Source organism: Protopterus annectens, chromosome 8.part0 (assembly GCF_019279795.1).
Source record: "Protopterus annectens isolate FY-2018-M chromosome 8.part0, PAN1.0, whole genome shotgun sequence".
Classification (NCBI taxonomy): Eukaryota; Metazoa; Chordata; order Ceratodontiformes; family Protopteridae; genus Protopterus; species Protopterus annectens.
The window spans coordinates 1932384318-1932410952 of record NC_056741.1 but is presented as its reverse complement, the minus strand read 5'-3'; the positions used below and the strand labels follow the sequence as shown (position 1 = coordinate 1932410952).

The following is a 26635-nucleotide window of genomic DNA, read 5'->3' as shown; positions in this document are numbered from 1 at the left end:
TTGTGCCATTATTGTCCTGGTACATGGAATTCAATTTAATTAACTAACTACACTACTGAAAACTTCTTGCTGTGGTAAGTGGGACTATGCAGTTCATTAGCAGTTCTGGATATATGTAGACCCATGCAATCCAGCTGTGAGCTGCAACTTTGGATTTAATTAGTTACTGGCTTTACTCGTGTTTCTCTTACATTTGTGAGATAAATGGCATTTTGAACTTACGTTAAACGAATTACAGAGACAGAGCTACACCACCTCAATGCAATGGTCACTCCTAACTTCTTCGTCCCTGAGCTGTACAGTTGGAGTGGACAGAGTTAAGAGCGAATATGTTATTGTAGCATCTCTGATGTGGTGTGGTATTGTGTGTGTAAGTACTGTGAAAGAAATGAGTAAACCAGTGTGTATAACATACTCCTGTGAGTATGATGCTCTCCTGTGACCAGTCCATAAAGTACATGAGAAGGATGTACACCATTGTTATTGACCATGAGCTACACACTCTGTCTATCAATACCAGGGCCTAAAACTGGGAGACCACATTCTAGGAGCTACCATTCACTGAAAAGTAGATTTCTTATTCACATCTGACTAGGTGCAATAAAAAATTATATAGCTACAGAAATGCAAGCTAAACAGAGAATGCATATATAAAATAGTGAAAAGATGAACAAAAATCCCGTAAATGAAAATGTGAATTAGTGCTTTTGCTTCATTTTATTATTAGTAATAATAGTATTATCAGATAAAATTGACTTGTACATGTAAGAAGGAGTGTGTTTAAGTACTCTAATTAGAATTTTCATCTGCAAGCAGAAACATTTCATATGACTGTATGCTGACATGTCTGTTTAGTGTAGAAATAATGTATAAATACATTTTTGAATGCATACTGGGAAGCGATTTGCCACAGTGCACGTGGAAGTTTGTTCTAGTACTTGAAAATATGGACAGAAAATCATGAATCAATTTCCAAATACATTCTTGGATTTAGGTATGAATATGAGAATCCTGTATACTAACCTAAGATAGATTAATTGGTTCTTACTAGGCAGGCAGTCCAGGAGATTATTAAGGAGCCTCACCCAAATTCCAAATTTCCCCAGTGCACTGTCTGGTTATGTGATTTACAAGGTCACACATAAGGCAAATGAAGGTGGAAAGAATCAATCCCCATGTGCTTGGATCAGGAGACATCTCATTAAGAAGTCAGAGCTGTAGTTCTGTGCTCCATTTATCAGACTAGGTCTCAGTGTGATTTGCATAATTCCAAGATACAGGCAAGTAAGGTGCAGCTAGGTAACTTCGTAGTCTGTGGGTGAGCTTTAGCTAAGTTATGGATGGGTATTGAATTCAAGGTACTGCAAATTGCTTATCACACTTGATCTAAAACAAGATACAGATATCACAAGAAAATATACAACAGAAATGCAGGGAAATTAATTAAAAATAAAAAGTAATCACATATGCAGTAGTACACCCCGTAGCACAGTCTTTTATTATTCTTTAAACAACTCATACTCAAATTGTAAATACTGTTTGCATGGTATAAAACAGACTGCATATTCTTTTATAGCACAGTTACGTTATGTTTCATTAGCAAAGTGTTATGTGTCACTGAAATACATCATCAGCAAATAACTGCTTCATAATCGGGTTGAAGCTTTTAGCTGTTGTCATATTTGTGTGCACATATTTATGTGAACCCAGATGCAATCACTTATTTTCTGCATTTTCATGTGTCGATTTACTGGGCCTGCATCTGAGTGTGTATCTTGAAAAACTGAGTATGAAATTCCAAAATTTGTAACACTAGGTGTTTGTTAAAGGGTTATGCTATATTACAGGGCTACACTTTTGTAGGCTGTACTCTGCCATGATATCCGAGGACACTTCATTGTGAATTTTGAATATACTGTAAGAATGAGCTATGTTTAAGCAACTTGTATCACAACAGTATTCCATCTCTCTGCACCTTTGCTACTGTAGATCCTTATCCTTGCAGCTTTTATTTTATTTTTCTGTCATAGAAAAATAAGCATGTGTTTCCCACAGAGCTGTTTTATTTCCTTGGATATATTCTGGTTTCACAAAATCATTTTCACAATGATTGACTACATGAACCCAAATACTCTATCAATTCTATGAAATGACACCAGAAAGAATTTCAAGTTTTTTTTTTTTAGTGCGTGACTTGCTCTCACACCCTCTGTGGATAGTTCCCTGCGACTCCTACGTCAATGTAAATACATTTGTGTTCCAGAGCTTGCTGAATGAATGAGGATCTAGTTCAGAAGATCGATTTTTTTAAAATATCGAAATTCATATGATCAAGACCATATGATCGACATTTTAAAAAGTCGAAAAACCCAGTAGACAATAAGACAAACAAAATGTGTGCAGATAGCAAGCCCTCCTGAGCTCCTCAGAACCCTTGTATTATGTATACCAATTCCAAGATCTGCACTACAATGAGGTAAAGGGCACATTCCCTGATACCCACTGTACCACAGTCTGAGTCAAATGGGGTGACTTTTTAAAATGTCAATCATATGGTCTTAACATTTGAATTTCGGCATTTTAAAAATGCGATATTCTGAAGTAGGCCCATATATATATATATATATATATATATATATATATATATATATATACATACATACACACACACATACACACATACACACACTCACACAAACACACACACACCATACCTCTCAACCATACCGAATTCCTCAGTATTTTGAGATCAAAATAATGGGATGCCATGAATTTCTGAGTGGCACCCTCAATTCCAGAATTTCCCTCGGTTTTTTTTTCCATTTTTTTTTTTTTTTTTTTTTTTTGAAAATTGTCCCTGACCCATCATGTGCAGGGCCTGCCAGCCTGTCAGAAACAGAGTTCAGCTGAGAGGGGAGGGCTCAGGTATGTCTGTGTAGTACTCTGTTTATCCTTCTAGTTCTACTATGTACTATCTGTATTAATTAACCAACCAGACAGACCCGTTCGTTCACAATTTGCAGTCTGTAAGAATTGGATTTAAGTACCAGCAGCACACAGCAACCAGGGAACAGAACGGAAGACAATTCTTGAGCAGCAAGCTGTTTTAAAATATTAAGTTAACATTGGTCGTAAACTCAGTCAGGAGAGATGGTTCAGGCTCACACTCGCAGCACAATAACAGGTGGAAAATGAGAAAATATATCTCCGATCGTGGTTCCTCTTCCTTTGGCTGCTCCAGGTAAAAGAAAAAAAAATGTAACTGCTAGATTTATTTTTACAGAACACCCAGACCAGATTTATTTACTCATATTTTGGTCCGTTTCTCATAAAGTTGTAGTTTTTTGGCAAGTCACTGCCTGGTAGTAGTGGCAGATCTTAGTTAGAAAATAATGGCAGGGCATTCTTATTTTGAGAAACAAGACCTTTCATGTCTTACTTTGGGAGCTGCAAATTTTATGTTTACTTTTACTTTAGGAAGCCACATTCTTATTAATGAAGTCAAGAACCTTAGTTTAAGGTCCTTAATACTCTGGGAGCCACATTCTTATTAATGCTGTTTGTGTGTGTATGAATTTGGGAGCTGCATATTTTATGTTTACTTTTGGGAGCCACATTCTTAATGATAACAAGAACCGTATTTTAATGTCCTTATAGTCTGGGAGCCACATTCTTATTAATGCTTTGTGTGTGTGTGCGTGTGTGTGGCTCTGGGAGCCACATTCTTATTAATGCTTTGTGTGTGTGTGACTCTGGGAGGCACCATTCCAGCACTTGTGATTCAAGGAGTTGTCTGTGATATTTGGCTTATACTTTTGGTCTATTCCTCTTAAAATTTGTGATTTTCTGGCAAATCAGTGAGAAATGAATTCACTAAATAATGATAGCTATTTAAGGAAACGCATGCTAACACAAAACGTATTCTAGCAACTTTTCTAAGATTATACAAGCAATGTTTAAAATGTGTCCCTGGATTTGGGCCTTTGCCCCCAAATACATTTTGACTTTTTCCAGCTTTCTTATGCTGCATAGTTCTTCAGGGGGAGATAAGTTTAGTATCACTTATGCCAAGTCTTTGTGTTGTTAGTAGGTAGAATATTTGCTTTTGATGCAGAAGGCTGTGAGTTCTACTCCCACAGTATGTAGATGGATTGCTAATACTGTACTGTGTTGTACTTTTAAAGGGGGTGGATGCTGCATGTATGTTTCTTTTGCAAGGGGTCTATGATTTGAAAACAACCCAAACGTAATCTTTATCCGCCACTAGCCAGATGCATTTTCTTTGAATGTGGGTTTCAATGCTGTTTCAATGAATGTGAGTTTCAAGGACAGAGAATTTTTAATGCTAAGTATATTTTCATTGTGAGGCTGTATTGCTTTGCTTAGCAGATGTCTATTAGTGTTTGTGCTATAAAATGTAAAATAAAAGTTTTAAGTGAAATCCAAATAATCATTGTAGAAGTAAAGCAGTATGCACATCACAGTGTTTATGGTAAATGGGGTGAAATAATCAAGTAATGGGACATTGGCATGGCTGTAGGGGGGAGGGCTGTGTATGAATGGGGCCATTTGACCATGAGTTTGTGAGAGGGGAAGGGTGGAAAACTCAGGACAGCACCAGGCAGCACAAACTCTAGCTACGCACTGATCAGTAGACTATAGAGAATGACTTTTTGAGGTCCTACAAACTATAATATTCTTTTGCAAAGATTAGAATATAACCTACCATTAAATGCCCTACATTTACCACAAAACCCACATACTGCAAGTCGCCAAAACAAAATCCTGATGTTCATCATCTTCTCCCTTCCCAGTGAACATCATTGCTACACATTTAAAAAAAATGGTTACCATTTACTACAGGGTCTGGGGCCATATTTTGGTTGTCTGTTCTTGAGTTTTCATTTGAAAGTTGGTATCCCACAATTCCACTGGGGTGGGGTTACATAATGAAGTATGCAAATTTTATGTTAATTGGTGTACAGATTTGTACCTATTTTTCATGGGCCTTTGTCCAAATTTTTGATGTTTCCAGGTTGAGAAGTATGACACACACACATACATAAGGGTTTGTCAGCTGCTAGGACTACAAACAGTTTGAGCACTTAAACATCAGAAAAACAGTTTGAGTCACAAAGATTTGAAAAAAAACAATCAAAAAGAAAATCTTTTGATAGTTTGAGGACTTGAATGAAACACACACACACACACACACACACACACATATATATATATATATATATATATATATATATATATATATATGACTTGAATGAAACACACACACACACACACACACACACATATATATATATATATATATATATATATATATATATATATATATATATATATATATATATATATATATATATATATATATATATATATATATATATATATATAGAGAGAGAGACACACACACACACACACACACACACACACACACACACACACACACACACACACACACACATATATATATATAAAAATGCATACACATTTCCTCGTTTGATTTAATATATTTACTAAAACTTCTTTAAACCTGCCACATGCTACTAAGGGTAAGCTTTTTGCCTTTCATGCACAATGTAGATGATTCAATCCTAAACTCTGGCCAATGCCTGTATTGAGATTGCATGTTTTCCCTGTGTCTATGTGGGGTTCCTCTCAGATCCCAAAAACATGTTGAGTGTTTCCATCTCAAACTCTTGTGAGCAGCAGCACAGACTCAGGATGGTGCCTATGAGTGGAGTGTTATACAGACCAACCATTTTGGACATCAGCTGTGGTGCACAATATCCTCGGGATAGGAGAACTTGGATCACACACTGTGCATCTTGTTAGTGGTAGCCACTCAGTGGTGTAAAAATTGGCTCTACGTGATTTGGTGGTGTTGACTAATGTCACCACATGGGCATGGGTACTTGCCAGTGATGTGGGTTGAGGACATAGCCTATTCTGACCTATACCAGGGACCCATGTTTAATGGTGGGAGGGGTGTATTTGCCCCTATAATGCTCAGCAGCCTGTGATAGGTCTGTTGAGCAAAAGCTGGAAATTAATCCAAACAACCTGGCAAATCTGAACTTAGAATTGGTACACTCAGTGTCTGTTCACTGACAGGATGCAGCTTGGAAGTTGGTGAGATGATGGTAACAAGGAGGCTAGACATCCTATGTATGTATCCAAGAGACAAAATTGAAGGGCAGTGCAGCTAAGTCACATGGCTTGGAGTCCAGAGTCTGCTACACAGGAGGATGACAAACTAGAAATGGTGTGGAAATTGTTGTGAGGAAGAGGCTTCAGAAGACAGGGATGTCATCAGAATTTGTGATGGACATGTGGCAATCAGACTTCAGTGTAATGATAGGGCAGTATTCATAATCTCAGTCTCTGCCCCACAGCAGGGTTGTGATAGTGATGAAAAGAGCAATTGCAGGACATACTAGATAAAGCAGGCCAACATGAATTGGTGTTGATAATGAGTGACCTGAATGCACATATTGGGACAGACAGAATAAGATATAAGTTCTATAGTCCATGTAACTGGGGCAACAGAAATAAAAAAGGATTAGCCAGTCTAGACCTTTGTCTGGCAAATGGCTTGATAGTGGCCGGCACATGGTTCAGCAAGAGAGATGGTGACAACATCACATACAAGAGTGGTCAACATGCAACTCTGGTAGACATCCTTCTAGTAAGGAAAGGGTGTTGGGGTAGAATTGGCAATTGCAAACTCATCCCCAGTATAACATTCAACCCACAGCATAAACCACTGGTAGCCACAATCAGCTGCAAGAAGTGGTCATAAAAGGCTCTAAGGTCAAGAGAGACTAGGCTGAAGAGCTGGAAGTTGACTAGAGAAAGCACAAGAGTTTAAGGAATTACTCATGGCTCTAGTATCTCAGGAAGAATAGGAAATAGGTGGAGGTAAAGAAGAATAGCGGAGCCTCAAAACAGCATGTGTGAAGACTTTGGAATGCAGAATTCCAGTAAGTCATCAGAAGAAGGAAAGAAATAAAGAAAGAAAGGAGTGCAGGAAAAAGTGAAAGATAGAAAGGACAGACCAGACTAAGACAGAATACTGATTGGTTAACAAAGAGGCTGAGGAGTTACAATAGCAAAGAAAAAGGCATCAGAGAGACTCTACCATCTTCTGGAAAGTGACTCAGTAGATGGCATGGAGAAATTCTTATTAGGCTGTAAGGCAAAGAGAAAAAGATAAAGAAGATAGTCAGACATCTTTCATAAGGGATGCCAGCAACAACCTGCTCATCAGTCCAAAGAAACTCAAACACAGGTAGAAGTGCTTCCAGGAGCTTTTCAATGAAGAAAAACCCACACAGGCTGTACTACCCCAGACGCAGCCTATGAAGAAAAATGAGGAGGGACCCTGCTCTAGAAAAACTAATAGTAGACTAAGGAAAATGAAGTCAGGGAAAGCAGCAGGCTGAGACGAGGCCACAGGAGATATAATCAAGATGTTGGGTAAGATAAGGGAGAAATGGCTTCTGAGAGTACTCATAGCAGTGTGGAGAAAAAGATATATATCCCAGATGACTGGAGAATAAGCATACTAGTGCCAGTGTACAAGAACAATGGGTACGTCCACAACTGTGTGCAGTACAGAGGTATCAAACTCCTGCCACAGTACATGAAAGTTCTGATTGGTAAAAGAATATGCAGAGTAGCAGAAAGTAAGATGTGAGATGAGTAGTTTGGATACAGATCAGGATGCAGCACAACTGATTCGATGTTTGCATTGATCAGATGGTTGAGAAGAAGCTAGAGATGAGGAAAGAGTCCAATTGAGCATTTCTAGACTTGGAGAAAGCATATGACAAGGACCCAAGAAAACTGATTTGGGCAGTCTTGCAGTGGTTAGAAGCTGCAGAAACACTGGTAGAATTAATGCAATATGTTGAAGGACCCAATAACTCAAGTACGAACATTGTTGGGTCTCACAGAGAGGTTCTCAGTGGGAGTGGGTGTGCATCATGGTTCATCTCTTAGCCCACTGTTGCTCATACTGGCAATGGACTACATCAGCAAACAGAATGGAGGGGACAGATCAACAAAGTTACTGTATGCAGACAATGTGGCATTACAGGCTAACTCTGAGCAAGAACTTCAGGGAAGGATAGGAGAATGGAATACAAAACTGAAGGCTTATGGGATGAAACTGAGTACAGATAAGACAGTTGTAATGACAGCAAATGGGGAAAGTCAGAAGACACTAAGAACTGAGAAAGAAGGGAAATAGAGGAACAGGTGAGCAGCTTCAAATGTCTGTGTTGGGTTGAGGAAAAGGGAAGTCTGAATGAAGAAGTCAAAACTAGAATGAGAGGGGCTGCAGCCAACTGGCACAGAGTGTGAGGGGTAGTGTATGATGGAAGAATGCCATAGAAGCTAAAAAGTAAGGTGTACTAAACAGTGGTGTGACCAGTACTTCTGTATGGTACAGAAACCTGGCAGTGAAGCCAGAGCAATTAAGGACTCTAGAGGTGATGAAGTGCCTGTGATGAGTGGTAGGATGCACACTGTGGGATAGATGAAGAAATGAGGACATCTGTGGGGAATCTAAAGTAACTTCAGTTGCCAAGAAGGTCAAAGAGAACAGATTGTGGTGGTTTGAGCACGTGTAGAAAAGCAGAATACAGTCATCTATTGAAGAAAATATGGGACAGACAGAAAGAAGGCAAGAGGAAAGGAGGGCATCCAGCAAATAGGTGCATAGATTATGTAAGGGAAGACCTGTGACAGTCAGAAGTGAGAGTCAAAGAAGTTAGTAGAGTGGCATTTTATCAAGAGAGATGGCGACAGCTGACATGACACCTTGACCTCATGTATGGGAAAAGGGGGGTTGATGATGATGACTAAAAACTGCAGTAAAAAGTTGATACATTGTGCAATGCATGGAAAACATAGGTGTATATACAACCCTGAAACAACCAGGCTGAAAAACAACGCCAGATATATATGCTTGTATACGTGTGTGTGTGTGTGTGTGTGCTTGTAGGTCAATTTGCTATGCGCGGAAAATGTTTTGTCTAATCCAAACTTAAGACAGATTACATAACCTACATGCCTTGCTGACATTGTTCTTGGTACAAACAGCATTTAGCAAAATTAACTGCATGCACAACACATATTTCATACTTAGGGGCTGGATTAAGCTAAAGCTGCTGTCTCCTTATACTTGGCCATGAACCATGCTGGTTAGCTTTCCATCTAGAAAAAGACTAAGTTCAAGTGAATTTTTTTCTGTTGTCCAGTGCAGATGAAGAGGTAAGCTCATTTGCATTAAGTTATGAGTTAGCAGTTATGAGATTTGTTTCATGATTTTCCTCTCTTATGTAGCCTGAACTCACCAGCACAAGAAAAGGGAGGGATGATTGGAGGGGTGGAGAGAACAAAGAAAAGTGTTGCTTGCACAAGTCTGCACAAGGTTTTTTTTTTTTTTTTCATTAGTCCAATCTCAGAAAATATCCCCTTTCCTGTCACACTCCACCAGGACTATAATAGGAAAATGACTTTTACTCCCTCAACTCAAATTCAATCTTTCTGTTTTATAAGCAGCTTCTACTGAAAATTCCACCACTATCCAAACACTAGAAAACAAAATATGTATATTTTGTACACCCCCCCCCAAGAAATGAACATACTGTTTAACACTAAAAATGCAAACTGGCTCCTGGTTAACCAGTGATCTCAACTATTCAAATTCCTACATGAACATTAAAAATGCAACAATGTGTTCTTGCCCATATTGTAAATATATCCTGGTGGGAACATCATTATCCATTAATAACAAAGATTTGACAAGTAATGGGAAATACAACTGCAATTCAAAAATGGTAGTCTATCTCGCCATGTGCCATTATTGTCCTTGCTTTTATGTTGGCAAGACAATACGTAGGCTAAGAGACAGGATATATGAACATATATATAGTATAAGTAAACTCAAACAAGACAATGCATTAGCTAAACATATCCAGGAATATCCCAACCATGAATTCAAATTTTGGATACTAGATCAGGTGGTAACGAATATGAGAGGGGGACCACTGGAAACAGTGCTTGAGAGACTGGAATTGATATGGCAAATTCGGCTATACGCATATAACACCCCCGGATTAAATTATATGTGTTCCATAATGCCTATATTAAAAATCAAAAGTTTATGTAGATAAACATACGTACGCAGTTACACAACACTAAATTTAGGATGTAATCATCTGTTATAGAAACATATATGTATTTGATATGTATCTGATGCATTTTATTCATGTTGCAATTACTATGTAAGTGGGTATGCATTTATGTAATAAGTGTATTTTAAGAAATTAATTATAGAGGTGATAGGTACCTGCCAAGATAGAATAGTAAAAAATAAGCTGCTTTTTAATTCATACGGTCATTCTTTAAGTTATTTATATTTACTTACCTAACATTTAGGTATGTTTGATTACATACTGTGATAAATAAGATAATAATATTGTATTAAGGAATTTTAATGGAAAGTGTTGTATACCACTTTAAACAAGTGCATCAGGTGATTTAACTGTTTTACTATTTAAATGTTACTAATTAATTTGCAATGTATCTGAAGAAGTTCAAGTATTGTTATTGAATGAAAAGCGCTTCATCATAAAAAGTATTGTAGCTTTCAACTACGGCTGCCACGATTGTTTTTTGGGTTCAAAGTTTTACTTGTGTTATCTGTATCCTACATGAACATTCTCTTCCTCCTTTAACCTCAAAACTAATAAGAATCTTGAACCTCTCAGGTCCTAAAACACAAACCCCACAGTGCAAAGTACATATTTCTGATCATGCATTCTCATTTCTTGGACCAAAACTGTGAATGTGTCTCCCACCTTAAATCAGACTATTTTCTTATTCCAAATTCCACACAATCCCATTTAGTTAAAGAATCAGAATGTACCTGCTACCCTTCAGGTCACATCAGTTAAGTCTAATTTAACTCTTCTCCACTCTAACTCAACCGCTAAGATCCTTTGTTCCTTTTCACATCTATAATTTATCCTACTATAATTTCACAAATGTTTTGAACCTTTTGCCCATATTATAAATGAATGCATTGATTGGATTTACTATGTATTCAAAGCATTACTGTACCATTGTCCTGTTATACTTTCGCTTATAGTTATTGTACTCTTGTCTATTTTGTATGCCTGATCAGTTTTTGACCCCGGGATGAGACTGAAATTGGTCAGAATTTTTCAGTGCTCTGCCCTGATAAATAAATGCAATCCTCATCTGTTTGTTCCAGTCAGTCATGGTACTTTTGCAAAAAAAAAAAAATGCATTTGTTACTATCAGTGACCCTGTTTGTGTGTCACAACATGGTCTCCATATCTGGAAATATGAAATGATGTACATATTGATAAACTCAAGTGTGCAGTGTGTGCATTATTTTCTTGTATAAGCAGGCTTTGATTAAAAAAACAAGATAGTGAAAACAGCTTGGCCATTCTAATTTTTCTTTTGTCTTTCTGTTTTTCTTACAGAATAAGGAAGGAGAAATCAAGAAAGCAGGTTCTGATGGTAAGTTACCTAGCACACACAACTGTCAGGAACTGGTTGAGGTGATATTTGTGGACTGTTCTAGAATGCAGGTCTGTCTCATCTAAAGATACACTCATCAAATGTTGTCTGTCTTATTGGTCTGTATTGTCATAATCCTCTGCCTTTGAAAAATTATTTTGTAAAAATATTTGATGAAATTAGATCTGATGCAATCTGTGTAGATGACTGTTGATTGTTGATTTGTATATATTTTTATTCAGTAATTGTCACACCTTGTGATAAGTGCCAGTGCTGTGGGAGACTCATACATGGTTAAGGAAGCACCCTAGTGATTGTAGTAAAAACTTATGACCTGTGAACAGAAATAGAAGTATTGTCTTACTAAAGCTAAATCACCAGACCATATCTAACATAGGATGGATCTTATGTAACTCTGGAGTCTGAGGAAGATCACTGAAGGTGGTATTTGAACTGCTTGGTGAACAGACTGCTGAATACATTTCATGATTTCACTATATACCCAACTGAACACACCAAATTGCTAGGAGTGGAAATAGACAATAAACTAAAATTTGACATTCACATATACATGACCATAAAAAAGTCCACAAAAAACTAGGAGCATTATAGAGATATAAGCAATTTCTCACCAAAGCAGCAAAGATTTTAGTAGCAAATTCTAACCTTATCTCCACCCTACTTTATGCCTCTCCAATATATACCAACCTAAGGCAACATGATCTAAACAAGCTAGAGACCTGCTACAACAAAATTGCCAAATTCGCCACTGTGGCATCCTACCATAGTCACCACTGTCTCTCACTTGCTGAACTGGGCTGGCTTGAACTCCTTCACCTCCTTCAGTGGTATCAACTCTCACTCGCCTACAAACTAGTAAACCATCCACTAAATGTCCCATCCCTCCAGAATCTACTCCAACCCCATCGCACCACCAGACCACTAAGATCCAGCAACAAAAATCACTTGCAGATCACTAAAGCCAATAACTCTGCTGGTGAAGCACTATTCTCTTGCACCACAGCCAAATTATGGAACTCCCTTCCACCCACAATTACCTCCGTACCATCATGCATCCACTTCAAAACTTTACTAAAAGTGCACCTAAAAACATGCTGGCTATGCCCTTGCAACTCCCACTCTAATATCACCCACTCCATCCAACCACTACCTTTCTTTCCACTCCACTAACTACCTTGATTATAGCAAGCTCAGATGCTCATAAGCCTAGTACTTATTATACAGCAGGAACTTCTCATTGTAACATTTGTTAATGTCTGTTATGTACTTCACAGATAAAGATTCTAGTTGTCTACTGATGTACTATGTTCTTCATCTGTAAATATGCTGTAAGTAATTGCTATATTAAAATTGTTAATCGCTATGTAATCCAATGTAACTACTGTCTGTTTATTTTAACTGTGGAGCTTTTCTCCCCGGGCCTCCTCTGAAAATGGACCTACATCCAGCCGGACACTCCCGGTCAACAAATTTAAATAAATAAAATAAATAGAAACAATAAAGGCATTACTAAGAAACCAACTTTTTTGCTTGCTAATAAGAACATGGATACACTGAACACTGATTTTGTTTTACTTATCTGTGTATTTATAATTTGTTAACTAGGTTTATTACATTTTCATGGGAGACCCGAGGAGAAAAGCTTCCAAATTTGTACAATATGGCACACACAAAAATCAAAGCCAAATACAGCTAATCTTAATTCAAGGAATAAGCAGGCAATATGAATTAAAATCTGCAAACTGCCTTGCATGTATGCAACGTGTGAGCCTAAGAAATTATTTTCCTACTCAAAATGTGTGTTTCAGTGAAGTAATTAGGCTTCAAATTAGCATAATGATTGTGATGAGTCCTGTTGTATGACTTTACCCTGTTCATCTGTTGTTTGTTATTGTCTTACTAATCTGCGAGGTTAAGAATAATACCAGAGGTATACCATTTAATATGTAGGGCTATGTACATGGTAATTGTGAAGCATCAATAGACATTAGACTAAGAATTTCCTGATGTGTGTACATGTGTGGATCTCTATATGTATGTTATCTTCTTTTGTGCTTTACCAAAGTTTAGAACTGAATGCTGGTAATGTATTTATGGTCAGGACTAAAGCATATGAAATATTTTTTTTCTTTTTCATTTTGCTCCCCATCTTGAAGTTGAGGACATGCATCAGAATGGAGAATGACACAGGACTTAAATATTCTACAGCTCTAATGCAACCACACAAAGGGAAAAAAAAGTACCATATGACCTGAAAAGTTCTGAATACTTTATTCAGCTCTCATAGTAGACCCAGGGTTTTATCTTTACAGCTTGAACAATACTAAATGACTAAGGAATAATCAATATTTAAAGAGCAAATTACAGACATGCGATAATAACCGCAAGCCAGCAAGCCACCTTACAAATATGTAGAAAAGCATAACATAAATATGGTCCCATGACCTTGCTTCCAAAAAAGAAGAAATATTTACAGTATATTTGAAAATTATTATCTATCATTTAAACCTGGAGGGGAAAAAAACAATAACACCTGAATATGTAAGCCATCTTTTTTTCTTTTTATCAAGCTTCTGCATAATGAAATATCACCCACACTCTTGCCAGTTTCAGTAAAGGTATACATAATCCTCTTATGAACCAAGATGTGTGCAAAGAAGGAGCTTCTATTCTGTTTGAAACTTGTATTATTAAGATGTACATCAATGTCCCACATCTGTTCTAATTGTATTATATCTGCCCCATATAGGAACTCAAAATCAGAAGGTACTCTTTTTTTTTTTATTTGTTCCCTCCACATTTTGTATAGTTTACTTACTTAATCATATATATTATATATAAAACATTGAAACTGAATAATAGAAAACTGCACTTAGCTAAAAATGATATTGAAGGTGTGCATTCCTAACCACACAGAAACCAAAAATAAATATTGCAAGCACTAAGGAAGACCAACACATAAATAAGTATTAAAATAAGTGTCTTATGTATGACGCAAGCCCTGCCCCCCAGGTGGGAGGCAAATATACCAACTTCATGGTCACACCAACTCTAAGAAGAGATAGATCTCCACACATTATCAAATCATTGCCAGTGCTAAATAACCACACAGGCAATGATTTCCTCAAAACCCTCAGTCTAATCAGAGTAGCACACACTCTGCAATCACCAGAACACAATATTCTGACCACACTTGTGTAATATTAAGGCAGTCAGTAATATTTCTAATCAGAATGTTATGCACAGAATAGTAAGCACACATACTGCAAGCTCATCAATAACTTCATTCGACATTTTGCAAAGTAGAAATAGATACACATGTACATAGTATTTATATACATAAACACACACACACACACACACACACACACACACACACACACACACACACACACATACATGGATCTACTGAAGTCAATCAGAACTTCAGTAGATCAATGGGAAAAAACACTGACAAAAAAAATCAAAAGAAAAGTGTGCACACTCCTAGAAATTAACTCAGAGCATGCAAATTAAAAACAATGCTTTTTGCAAGAAAGCACAGCCCCCTGTTTATTAAATATACCATCTGTAAAATCACACAATACCTGGGAAGGGGCAAATTCCTCAACCCTGGTTTTATAGTGATCTCGCACAAAAGCCAACACTATTCCTGTTGAACAAGTTAAGCAGCCAGGAAAGCTACTGGGTAAACTGTCAGTCTACCAGTGTAAGGGATTCTCCCCCCACCCCTCTCTCAATCTCTCTCTCTCTGTATATATATATATATATATATATATATATATATATATAGAGAGAGAGAGAGAGAGATACACATATACATTTATGTACACAGACCTATGCAAATCACACACAGATATATAGGTATATGGAGGGAGGGAGGGGTGAAGAAAATTACTGTATGCCAAAGGATTGCCCTTTCCTGAGTACTGCTGAAAGTCTGGTAGCCTTGCAGTTCTGTAATGTCACAAGAGCCAGTCTACATACTGAGATTTACCAATGCCTGGCACTTGACAGAGACTGTACTTGGGAAGTACACGTGGTATTTAACAAATACCATGCACATTTATTTTTTATTTTTATTTATTTATTTTACATTTGTTGACCGGGATAGTCCGACTGGATACATATCCATTTTCAGCGGATGCCCGGGGAGAAAAGCTCCATAAACACAATACAGTCAGAATAGCTCAGTCAAAAAACATGCAGTCAGAAAAGGTAATAAAAAAAACATGTAGCAATATTTACATAGAAACATTCATAAGCAGAAGAAGTCTTAAAGGTAGTAATAACATGTAGTGTAGTTTACATAAAAAAAACTTCATTTGTGCCAGATAAGGTTTTGTCGGCTAGTGATACAGGTAAAAACCAATAAAAAAAAAAAGAAAAATGCTGGCTTCGAATAAGTTTATAAAAACATTTCCTCCTGTTGAGATTCCATATTGCATACTTCAGTTAAAAAAAATGGTATACTTTGTGACAAAGGCAACTTTTACAGTCTGAGAACAAGTTGTCGAGTACAGAGTAGGCATTAAAAATTAGGAGATAGGTAACTCAAGGAGTAGTTAGAAATTAGAGGAAGGCATTTAATCAGGGCTTGAGCATGGACATAACCAGTGTGATCTGAAATGAAGTTTGAGTCTTTTCTTAAATTCGGCTAATGAGGTAGTAAGAGTTAGGTGGTCAGGGAGCGAGTTCCATATTTTACCAATTGCATTTACAAATAGTGAGTGTCCAGATTTATTATTAGTTTTGACTGTTTGGACATTATTCAATAATACCATTATTCAATAGAAGAAAGCCGGGGAATTGTTATGGCTAGGCTTGTATAGGCCCTAGGGCTGATAGCCTAGTACCAACCTATGAACCTATGAACCTATGAACCTGTTCCCTGAGGCTGGTGTTTGGTAGAACATTTTTATGTATGTACAGTGTTCTCAGTTATAAATGACCTCATATCTCGCTGTCCTGCTTTTGTGTAGTATGTTTTTGTTTATTTTTATTTCTTTAAATGTGTTTGCTGAGATAGAACACTGAGCAAACATTGACCAGTTACAGGCTCGGCCTGGTGTTCAAGCTCTCTTATACATTCTGCATGTGCAGATATGTTTTTTTTAATCTTTAATGTAGTACCAGTTTATAAAAACACTACATTGGACATTATGAACTCTGACCAGTACACAGGGTTGGAATATGTCGGCCTGTTAAGCTGCACTCCCATGTACTTTGCATTATCAATGAGTTTGAGTTACTTAGCTTCTACTCTAATAACAACAGTTCATATTTACAAACCAATATTCAGTACTAGATCATTGTGTTCAGAAACTGTTATAATATCTACTGGAATAAAGTTTTTTGAGGGACAGAGATTTTCTACAACAGTGCATTAAAGGGGATAGAAATCTTATAGTAGTCATCCAGCTCTGTTATATATACATTAAAGATTATAACTAATATAAATATCTGCTCAAAGAGTCTGTTATTGTTTCAGCAAAGCTTTATAAATGTTTTGTGTAGTAAACTGACAAAGCATGTTAATCTAGTATAGCAAAATACAACAGTATGACAATTTGATACAGTAAACTGGCGTTGCTGGTCATTGTGATGCATTAAACTGTTACTGCAGAGTAGCATGGTGCAGTAAACTGCCACATCATTACTAACATGGTGCAGTAAACTGCCACAGCATTACTAGCATGGTGCAGTAAACTGCCACATCATTACTAGCATGGTGCAGTAAACTGCCACATCATTACTAGCATGGTGCAGTAAACTGCCACATCATTACTAGCATGGTGCAGTAAACTGCCACATCATTACTAGCATGGTGCAGTAAACTGCCACATCATTACTAGCATGGTACAGTAAACTGTTACTGCCGGACAGCATGTTGTGATGAAGTACTTCATCATGGTAACGCGGTGCATTAAACTGTAACTGCAGGGCAAAGTGATGCATTAAACTGTTACTACATGGCAGAATGATGCATTAAACTGTTACTGCAGGACACATGTTGTGGTGAAATACCTCATCATGGTAAGATGATGCAATGAACTGCTTCAGCATGTTGTATGGTACATTAAACTCTTACTGCAAGGAAGCATGGTGCAGTGAGCTGCCTAATAATGTTAAAGTGGTGAAGTAAACTGTTACTGCACAGCAGAGTGATGCATTAAACTGTTACTGCATGGCAGCATTACTGCCTCTTCATGGTAACCATACCTACAATAAAGCTTCACCTTCTTTCTGAAAGATGGAGAGGCCAGTTAGTCTATAGGCAAAGTTCAGAGCACTCATCCAATTGTCTAGGTTTAGGTTGGAGAAAGATATTGAATCACATTGTTTAACTGCAGAAGAAGAGAAGGGGAAGGTGCTGGGTGATGAATCACTGTCTTTCCATCTTTATGTTTTAATTTTATTTTACACATTTGTTGACCAGGTAAGCCCACTGGTCAAATTATCCCTTTAAAAAGCAACTCGGGAGCATTGTCTGCTTAACTGATTTGCTCGTAGTCACATAGTAAGCAAAGAAAGGTGGAAGCAATCACATCCTGTACCATGGGCAGAAGAAGGAGCTCATTAACAACTAGTCCTCATCCCTTACCACCATTCTACTTACCTGCTGAAGATTTCGATCTTTATCTAGGATTAATCAAGCTGTTTAACTTATTGAGATGTAGAAGGTCAGGGACCACTAGATCTCTAATGGCATAGTAAACCAGACACAGATCTCCCCTCACCCTCAGAAATCTAGAAGACAGGGGGTACAGAGACAGGGCTTCCAGTTTTTCCTGGTAATTAAGGTTCTTAAGCAAAGAAACCTTTTTTGTTAGGAACCACTGGACTTAAGTTTGTTGATATATCAAGCAAGATATATATCAAATTGGAGCATAGTATTTTATAATGGGTTTCATCAGTGCCGAATAAAAGGAAAATAGTAACCTCCTCGGATCTGGACAAAATATCCCAATCACTCCCCCAACACCTTGTGCATCAGTGCTTGGCTTCTTTGCCCACCCTAGCTAAGCTACTGACATTGACTACATTTAGGCCTAGTCTTGATGATCAAATGGGGAGAGACAAATTTTCAACAGAGTTGACATATACAGCCCTACTCGATTTGGGAGGTGAGCCCTATTAAGTATTTGAAAAGGGAAACACAAACTTTTAAATGTGTCTCCTTCAAGGTGTAGATGGCTAGACATGTTATGGTCCTCATCATTTGTTGCCTAGTATTGTTCTTGTGATCCTCTCTGTCCCTCTGACATGTGGCTCGATTCCCACCTTATCTACTACATTTCTATTAAGGTCTCTTAAAACTCTTTTGTACTTTTGTACTAATAGCTTTGCAAGTAGCACATCATCTCTGTCAGTGGGGATGACACTTGTGAGATAGCATTTTTCAACAAATGCGTGAGACCAAAAACTTGAGTAATATATTTGTATGGGTTCCGCCACTTTGTTTGAAGTTTCACTACTTCGAACTCCACTTCACCGAGTCCACTTGTTCGAAGTAGTGAAACTTCGAACATTGACTTCAGCAGGCACACTATAGCATGGAATGAGAATATTTCCTTTTCCCTGCTGTAGTGCAATCTCGGAGTTGGTATATTTAAGTAGGGGGTGTGTGGGAGGCACAGCCTCCCCACATGGGGGTGCAGGGGGGATTGCCCCCCTGCAAAAACATGTTTTAGTGCTTTTTTTTTGGGTAGTACACTTCAGTGAAAGTGCACTTTCGTTTAAGTGGACTTTCGCTGAAGTGTAGGGTCCACTGCTTAATTTTGAAGAAGTGTATTTTCGATGTTAAGCAGTAGACCCATTTGTATATATGTATGTATGGGTCTACTTCACTTACTCAAACTGCCGTAAGACTGACTTTCAAAAGACTTTCAAAAGACCGAGTCCACTACATCAAAATTTCACAACATTGAACATTTAATTATTCGACTTACAAATGCACGACTTTCAAAACACCGACTCCCATATAACCGACAAATTTCAAAAGCAGGTGCGAGCAATACCTGTAGTGTAATTACCACATTCTTCTTAAACCATCCTCCAAAACAGTACTTCAAACTGTACATAGAGATACACAGCGTCACCATTAGCATAAATATTTTACCCTGTAAATACGACATGTAACCATACAAATCATGCAACTCGTTCCACAAGTGAGTGAACCCGTGCATCCAACATTTTAAATCTTCAAATCCGGACATGTAACACTTCACAGTTCTGCAATTCCAGAGATCCAGACATTCAATAGTTTATATGTACGAAGCTAGACATCCAAAGCGTTAACAGTAGGAAAACACACAGCCAACAGTAGTATTTCTGCCTATATATCCAAATTCAACATTGTGCTAACCAGAATATTCAATATTTTTTTACTCACAATACCTGCTCCAACAACTGTAAACACATATAGTGACTTTCCATACTTTCCTCTGTATGTATATGTATCTGTCATTCTACCACAAGGACTCTGCATTATTTTCAGAAACATCAAAGTAAACAAAGACAGACATAGACTTTAATCTCCCGAAACAAATATGTACTACAGTAACTTTATGAAAGTAATGTGTGCAGAGAATACAAACAGTTACAGTATGCAGTACACTACATCTTCCTTCCCATAAGTTCACACTACCTTAAAGAAACATGACAAAAAATTACACTAAAACACCATAATTGATTACCTACATCGTTTGTGCAGGGGGACAAGCCCCCCTGTATCTCCATAACTTAAATATGCCAACTCTGAGATCGCACTACCTTGTGGAAAAGGGCATAATTACATATAGTCAGCTACTGCTGCAAATGACTGCAGATCAGTAAATATTTTTTGAGTTTCCAAATTTCTTATTTTAACGTTTTGTTATTATGGACTTTCGGCAACTTGGTCTTAGTAATATAAGTTTCTTTCAAATGACTGTTCACTCATTTGAAGTAGACCCATATATATATATATATATATATATATATATATATATATATATATGTGTGTGTGTGTGTGTGTGTGTGTGTGTGTGTATGTATGAGTAATATTTTTGGAGAGGAGCTGCTGTTTTTTTCAAGTTTGGTTAGATGTTTAAATATGTTCATACAGAAGGAGACACTGTATTCTAGTATGGATTGGCCTGATGAGGTATGACTTGAGGGGATAGTGACCTCTCTTGAATGAGAGGAGATGCCCTTAGTACTCCGTTAGGTGAGGTAAAAGGCTGTTCTAATGACAATGACTGCATGGTGATCAAAGGACAATTCATTATCTATGAAGGTGCCTACGTCTCCAACTACATTGTCTTTTTAAGAGGTGTATCACTTATGGGTTAAGAGTTCCTGTTTCCCAAACTGCAATTTGCTGCATCTTTTGATGTTTTATTTATTTATTTGCAGTTTGTTTGCCAGGATAGTCCATTGGGCCACAAAGAACCCATTTTCAATGGAGTCCTGGGGAGAAAAGTTCCAGAAAAATACAAATACATAGTACACATCGCAAATATACATTACAGATTATCTCATAGGATTACAAAGTAAATATGATAAGACAAGGTTAACAATGCTAAAATACATCAGTATAGTTCATTAAACAGCAATAAAAAACACTTTTTTTTTTTTTTTTTTTTTTACAAAAGCATCAGCATAGGGTAACTGTTAAGTAGTTGGTCAAATAGTTCAATAAAGCTGTGGAACTATAGGAGGCAGTGATGGTGTTTTAAGTTCTAGGAGAGTGGAAAGTGGTATTGGAGCAGGAGCTCTTCCATTGTGAAGTTAGATGTGAGTGCAGCAAGGTTTTAAGTGAGGAGAGACTGCTGGTGATGTGGATAGAAGATGGTAGAGAATTCCAGAGGTGTGCAAGTGAGAAGGACGTTAGGTGATTCCCAGCTGGACGTGTGGGTTTGTTCAATTTAATTAGTTTTTGGGAATTAGATCTTAGAAGTCATTCTGGTTCATGTATTTCAAAGGTAGTGGCTAGGGAGGGAAAAAGAGAGGGGTTATAAATCAGTTTGTGTGCTTGGACGAGTTGGGTATAAGTGAGGAGGTTAAGTAGATCAAGCCATTTTAGCTGGTGAAGAGAATTACAGTGGTGAGAAATGGCTCTGTGACCTGCTGCAAATTTTGTTATCTTGTTATAGCAAGAGGAGAGTTTTGCTCTGAGGGAGGATTGCAGGTTGGTGAGGATAGATGCACCATATAGCAGGAATGGGATGAGATAAGTATTGGCTAGTATGAGCCTGGTGGAAGGAGAGATACAACGATTATGGCGGTATAGCATACCAGATTTTTTGTGGGTATTTTTGATATTTACTTGTAAATGTTTGTTGAATTTTAGTTGATCATCTATGAGTACTCCTAGTAGTTTAGTGTCAGAGACTATTTCTAGGGGAGTATTGTTTTTTCTGGTGATTATGAATGAGTGTTTATCTAGGGAGGAGGTTTTGGAGGTGGTGAATAACATAAGTTTAGTTTTGGTTGCATTAAGAGCCAGATGGTTGACTAGCATCCACTTCTCAGTAGAGGAGAAGGCGCTTTGGGTAAGCTTATTTAGAGTGGGGATAGAAGGGGAGGAGCACATAATGGTAGAATTGTCAGCATATTGGTTGAGGCTGGAGTTTGGAATGGCTTGGTAGAAGTCATTAATGAATACTTTGAATAGTAGGGGGCCTAAAATGGAACCTTGGGAGACACCTGTGGGAGTATTAAGGAAGGGTGAAGTGGCTTTATTCCATATGACTGCTTGTTTGGTTGTGAGGTAGCTGGAGAACCACTTGGTACAGGAAGGGGATAGGTAGGTTTAGTTTGGAGAGTTTATTAAGAAGCAGGTCATGGGAAATAGTGTCAAACACCTTGGAGAGGTTGAGGAGAAGGGTGGACATGAAATGGCCAGAATTGCGGACTTTGTTAATTGTTTCAAGGAAGGAGATGAGGACAGTGGAGGTGCTATGACAGGTCTAAATCCATGCTGTGTGGGGGTAAGAAGCTGGTTGTTGATGAGAGAGGGCAAGAGTTGTTGGTGGATGCATTTTTCAAGAAGCTTAGAAATAGGTGAAGTTTGGAATTTCATTATTGCCTCCTTTATGTAAAGGAATAATAAAGCCTTTCCTCCTGAGCTGGGGACCTGGCTTTCTGAGATAGATCGATTAATTAGTATGCTGATAGGAAGAGCAATGGCTTCTGCAGCTACTTTTAGGAAGTAGGAGGGAATTTCATCAGGGGCATTGGAACCAGGTTTTAATTTTTTATGGTGGATATAGAGATGGGATTGATAGAGAAGGGTGGAGGTTGGGGGCAAGGGATGCTAGGGGAGGACGGGATGGGTGAAGGCTGAGGAGGGGTCGCAGAGGTGTTGGTGAAGGACAGGGTTAATTTGCTTATGGACTCTATGAAGAAAAAGTTAAATTGGGTGGCTAAGTCCATATCAGAGGCTTCTGGTTTAGGAAAAGGGTTTTCTTTTTTTCCCGGGTTGTGGAGAGATGAGACTCCTTTCCAAAATAGTTTGGTATTGTTGTTGTGGTTGGTTTGGAGAGTGGAGAAATAGGCTTTGTGGTCTGAGGTAATAAGTTTTTTTTACTTTATTTCATAATGTTTTATATTTATTAGGGGTGATAGTGGTTTTATTTTTATGGGAACATGTCCAGGCTTTGTCACAGAGTTGCATAGTAGCAAAGGTGTTTTTGGTTAACCAGGGTACAGGGTTACTTTTTGTATGTTTTGTTTTTAGAGGGGCAAAAGAGTTTTGCAGGTTTGTGAAAGTAGAGTTTAATTAGGAGAGAGCATTATCTAGGGGAAGAGTCTTTAATTGGTTCCAGTTTGTGCTTTTTAGTGCATTTGAGAAGATTTCAGAATTGAAGTTTTTTAGGCAGCGAGTGAAAATATAGGTGTGTGTTAGTTGTATGGAAGAGGGGAGACGGTGGGCAGAAGTGGGGAAATGGTCAGCTAGTGGTAGGGAAATGGTCAGCTAGTGGGTCTGGCAGAACACCACTTTTAGAGATATAGTGAGGATGAGCTCCTAGAATCCAGTCTATTGTACTTCCAGTAATGGAGTTCTTGGAAGGCCTGGTAGTGGAATTGATTAGTTGTATAAAGTTATACAAGTTAATATTGAGCACGATGATGGGAGATTGGATTGTGGCCCAGTTTATGTTCACATCCCTCAGGGTTAAGGTTTCATGAGTAATGTTGGTGGAGACCCCAGAGATAATATCTTCAAGGGATGAGATATTGTCTTCAGGGGGAATATAGAGGGAGAGAACAAATATGAGTTTATGCTGGTTTAGGTGGATTAGGGTTGCTATCATTTCAGCCTTGCCAAATTTGTGAAAGGGTTTGGTATAGGGGGTGACTAAGAGGGATGCTGAATAAAGGAGTGCTATAACCCCCCTTTTTGTGTTCTGTCATTCCTTAACATGCGGTAGTTGGGAGGAGTTCAGAATCTTTTTTGGGGGGCTTAAACCAGGTTTCTGAGATGGAGAGAATATCAGACTGGTTATGTAGAAGCTAGGCATGAAGGTTTGGAATTTTGTTACATAGGCTTTGAATATTTAGAGCTGAGAAGTAGAGAAGTTTGCCTGTTGCTTGGTGGGGGTGGGGTTGGAGGGATGGATTCAGTGTGGTAGAGGGGCCTGAGTTTGGGTGGATGCCCCTGGAGAGAAGGTTAGAGATAAGATGATGGATGAGGTATTTGGTTTGATTGGGGTGTAGTATACAGGTAGAGAGTTTTGTGGACATTAGACTAGTGTAGTTGGGAACAGTGTTTTTAGAGTTAGGTAGGAGTCTATAAGGGATGAGCATGCTAATGTTGAGGGGGTAGAGACTGGGAGATATAAGGGTAACAGTAAATATGTGCTTTATAGAGGATGAGGTAGTGGTGTGAATTGGGGGGGGTGCTTTGCATTAGTAGGTTGGCTGATAGAGTTTAGGTAAGTTAAGGTAATTAGAAGTATTATTTGAGTAAATAGGATAGAGGCTTGAGAGTCATGATGTTGGTTTTAGGATAGTATTAAGGGGTGAGTTAAGTTGGGAAGTTAGTTTATTCGATTAAGAGATTATGGTTTAGGTTAATTGTTCGACAGCTTATCAGGATAAGTAGTGTTTGGCAGTAAACTCTGAAGGGTAGGCTTACTTTAATGAGTGAGCTGTAGGAGGGGATTTTGGGGGTATGATGGGTAGTTTGGATTGGATAGTGGAAGTGGTGGGAGTGGCTAGCTAAGTATAAGTGTAGAGGTACTGGGGCGGGTGGAATTTGGGGGCAGGGTAGGGGAGCAGAGTGAGCCCGCAAGGCAAATGGAGCAGGTAGAGCCTAGGGAAGGAAGAATCAAGGTAAGGGGTGTTCTAGCAGTGGTATAGGGAAAGGATTAGAGTGGTTCAGAGAGGTAAAGATGGTGCCACAGGAAGGAAGGGAAAGTTAAAGAGTCTGGGGGAGGAGTTGGAAAGAAAAGAAAGTGAAAGCAACTGGGGGAAGGGTTGGAAAGAGAGTGGAGATGGATGTCACAGTGGCCTAGCTGGTTGGAACTAGTACTGACAGGGCCAGGTCAGCAGTGTGAAACAGCACTGAAAACAACAAACAAAAAGGAAGCAACTGTAAAAATCAGAGCTGAAGAGGTAAGAAGAGAGCAAGCCAGAGATGGAAATGTTGCAGATATAAATTTAAAAACAGGAGACAAAGGGTATAAAAGATGTACTAGGGGTTAAATAACACTCTAGAATGTGGCTGCCAACATTAAACCTACATATACTGGAACTATTGAGAGTTAAAATAACATTAAACTAAAAGCTATTGGTACTATTGTTAGTGCAAACAAGGAATATGGTAGACTGCTGGTGTTCTGCTGCCTCCTGTTGGCCAAAGTAAGTTATTACAGCCAGAAAAACTAACCTGCGTGTATGTTCAGATTTAGACCATGATCCTGATGCTATAGGTTTGTACAAGTTGGGACCTCTTGGAGGACATGAATGTTTCCAGAGGAGTTGATGATAGCTCCAATCTTGCAATCATGTGTGAGCTTGGTCAGCTAGAGCTTTTTAGTGTCAAATTTGATATCAAAGAAGTAGATGACAAATATAAGTAGTCCTAAACCAGATCACTAGGATACACCACTTGTGACAAGTCTCTCAAGGGATGGTGTGCCATCTGTCTTATCTGTCATTTAGTCAGCTGGTAGTGCGGGAGTTTACACAGAGATTTGAACTGAGTTTGGTCAGTCTGTTGCTGATGCCAGAAGGAGGGCTAGAGTCAAAAGTTGTAGCCAAATTGAAGTAAGCTGTGAGCACAAAGCTATCCTCATCTGCTGGTTCACATTTGTGAATCTTTTAAAGAAGTCACCTAGGTTTAATTGGCATGATCTACTTTTACAAAGCCTGAATTCATTAAGGTCTATGGATTGTACATTGTCTATTTTTCTTTTTATGAATCCATGGTGAAACATTGCATCACTTTGGGAATTCTACTGTTGAGGCTAATATTACTGTAGTTGTCATGGTGAGGCCTACCTTGTGGAGGGGAACTACTACAGCTGTTCTCCAGGACTGTGGTACAAAACCAGCAAAGAGGTTGTACTTGAATAGTTTAAGGGGGAAATTTGATAGGGACCGCTTCATACTGACCAGGAAACAGCCTGGTATTTCATCTTGACCCATAGGGCTGGTGCATTTGATTCTGCCAAGTGCTTTTAATATCTGTTCAGAATTGATTACAGGGTTATATAGACCAGCTACTTTATAGTGGAAAATTTAGAGGCAGTAGAGGGGAGAAGTTGGAACTGAAATTATTTGCAATGATATTAAGAGTGTGTCACACCATAATAGAGCACTCAGTGCTATGCTGGGTAGTATTTCTGGGGCTACTTAATCAAAAATATATTGTAGTTATCTTTTGTTGATTTAGGAATTTGTTTTTCATAATTACCTGTGTAGGATTTGATCTCACTCCTCAGTTCTTTGTTAACCCCTTTGACTCTGATTTTTGTTTTATTCATTAAATGATATGAGCATTTTCATTCTATTGCATATTATATTTATAAAGTCAGGATCCACCAGA

General features: G+C 38.2%; 1 protein-coding gene across 3 annotated transcripts in view; it reads left to right on the top strand.

Moving 5' to 3' along the window:
- Nucleotides 1-26635, top strand: part of LOC122809736 (capping protein, Arp2/3 and myosin-I linker protein 2-like) — a 1549910-nt gene that overhangs the window by 1360953 nt on the left and 162322 nt on the right. For all 3 annotated transcript variants that reach the window (XM_044081444.1, XM_044081445.1, XM_044081446.1), the window contains exon 32: nt 11538-11574. In XM_044081444.1, the coding sequence (XP_043937379.1) occupies nt 11538-11574 (37 nt within the window). The remainder of the gene's footprint in view (nt 1-11537; nt 11575-26635) is intronic.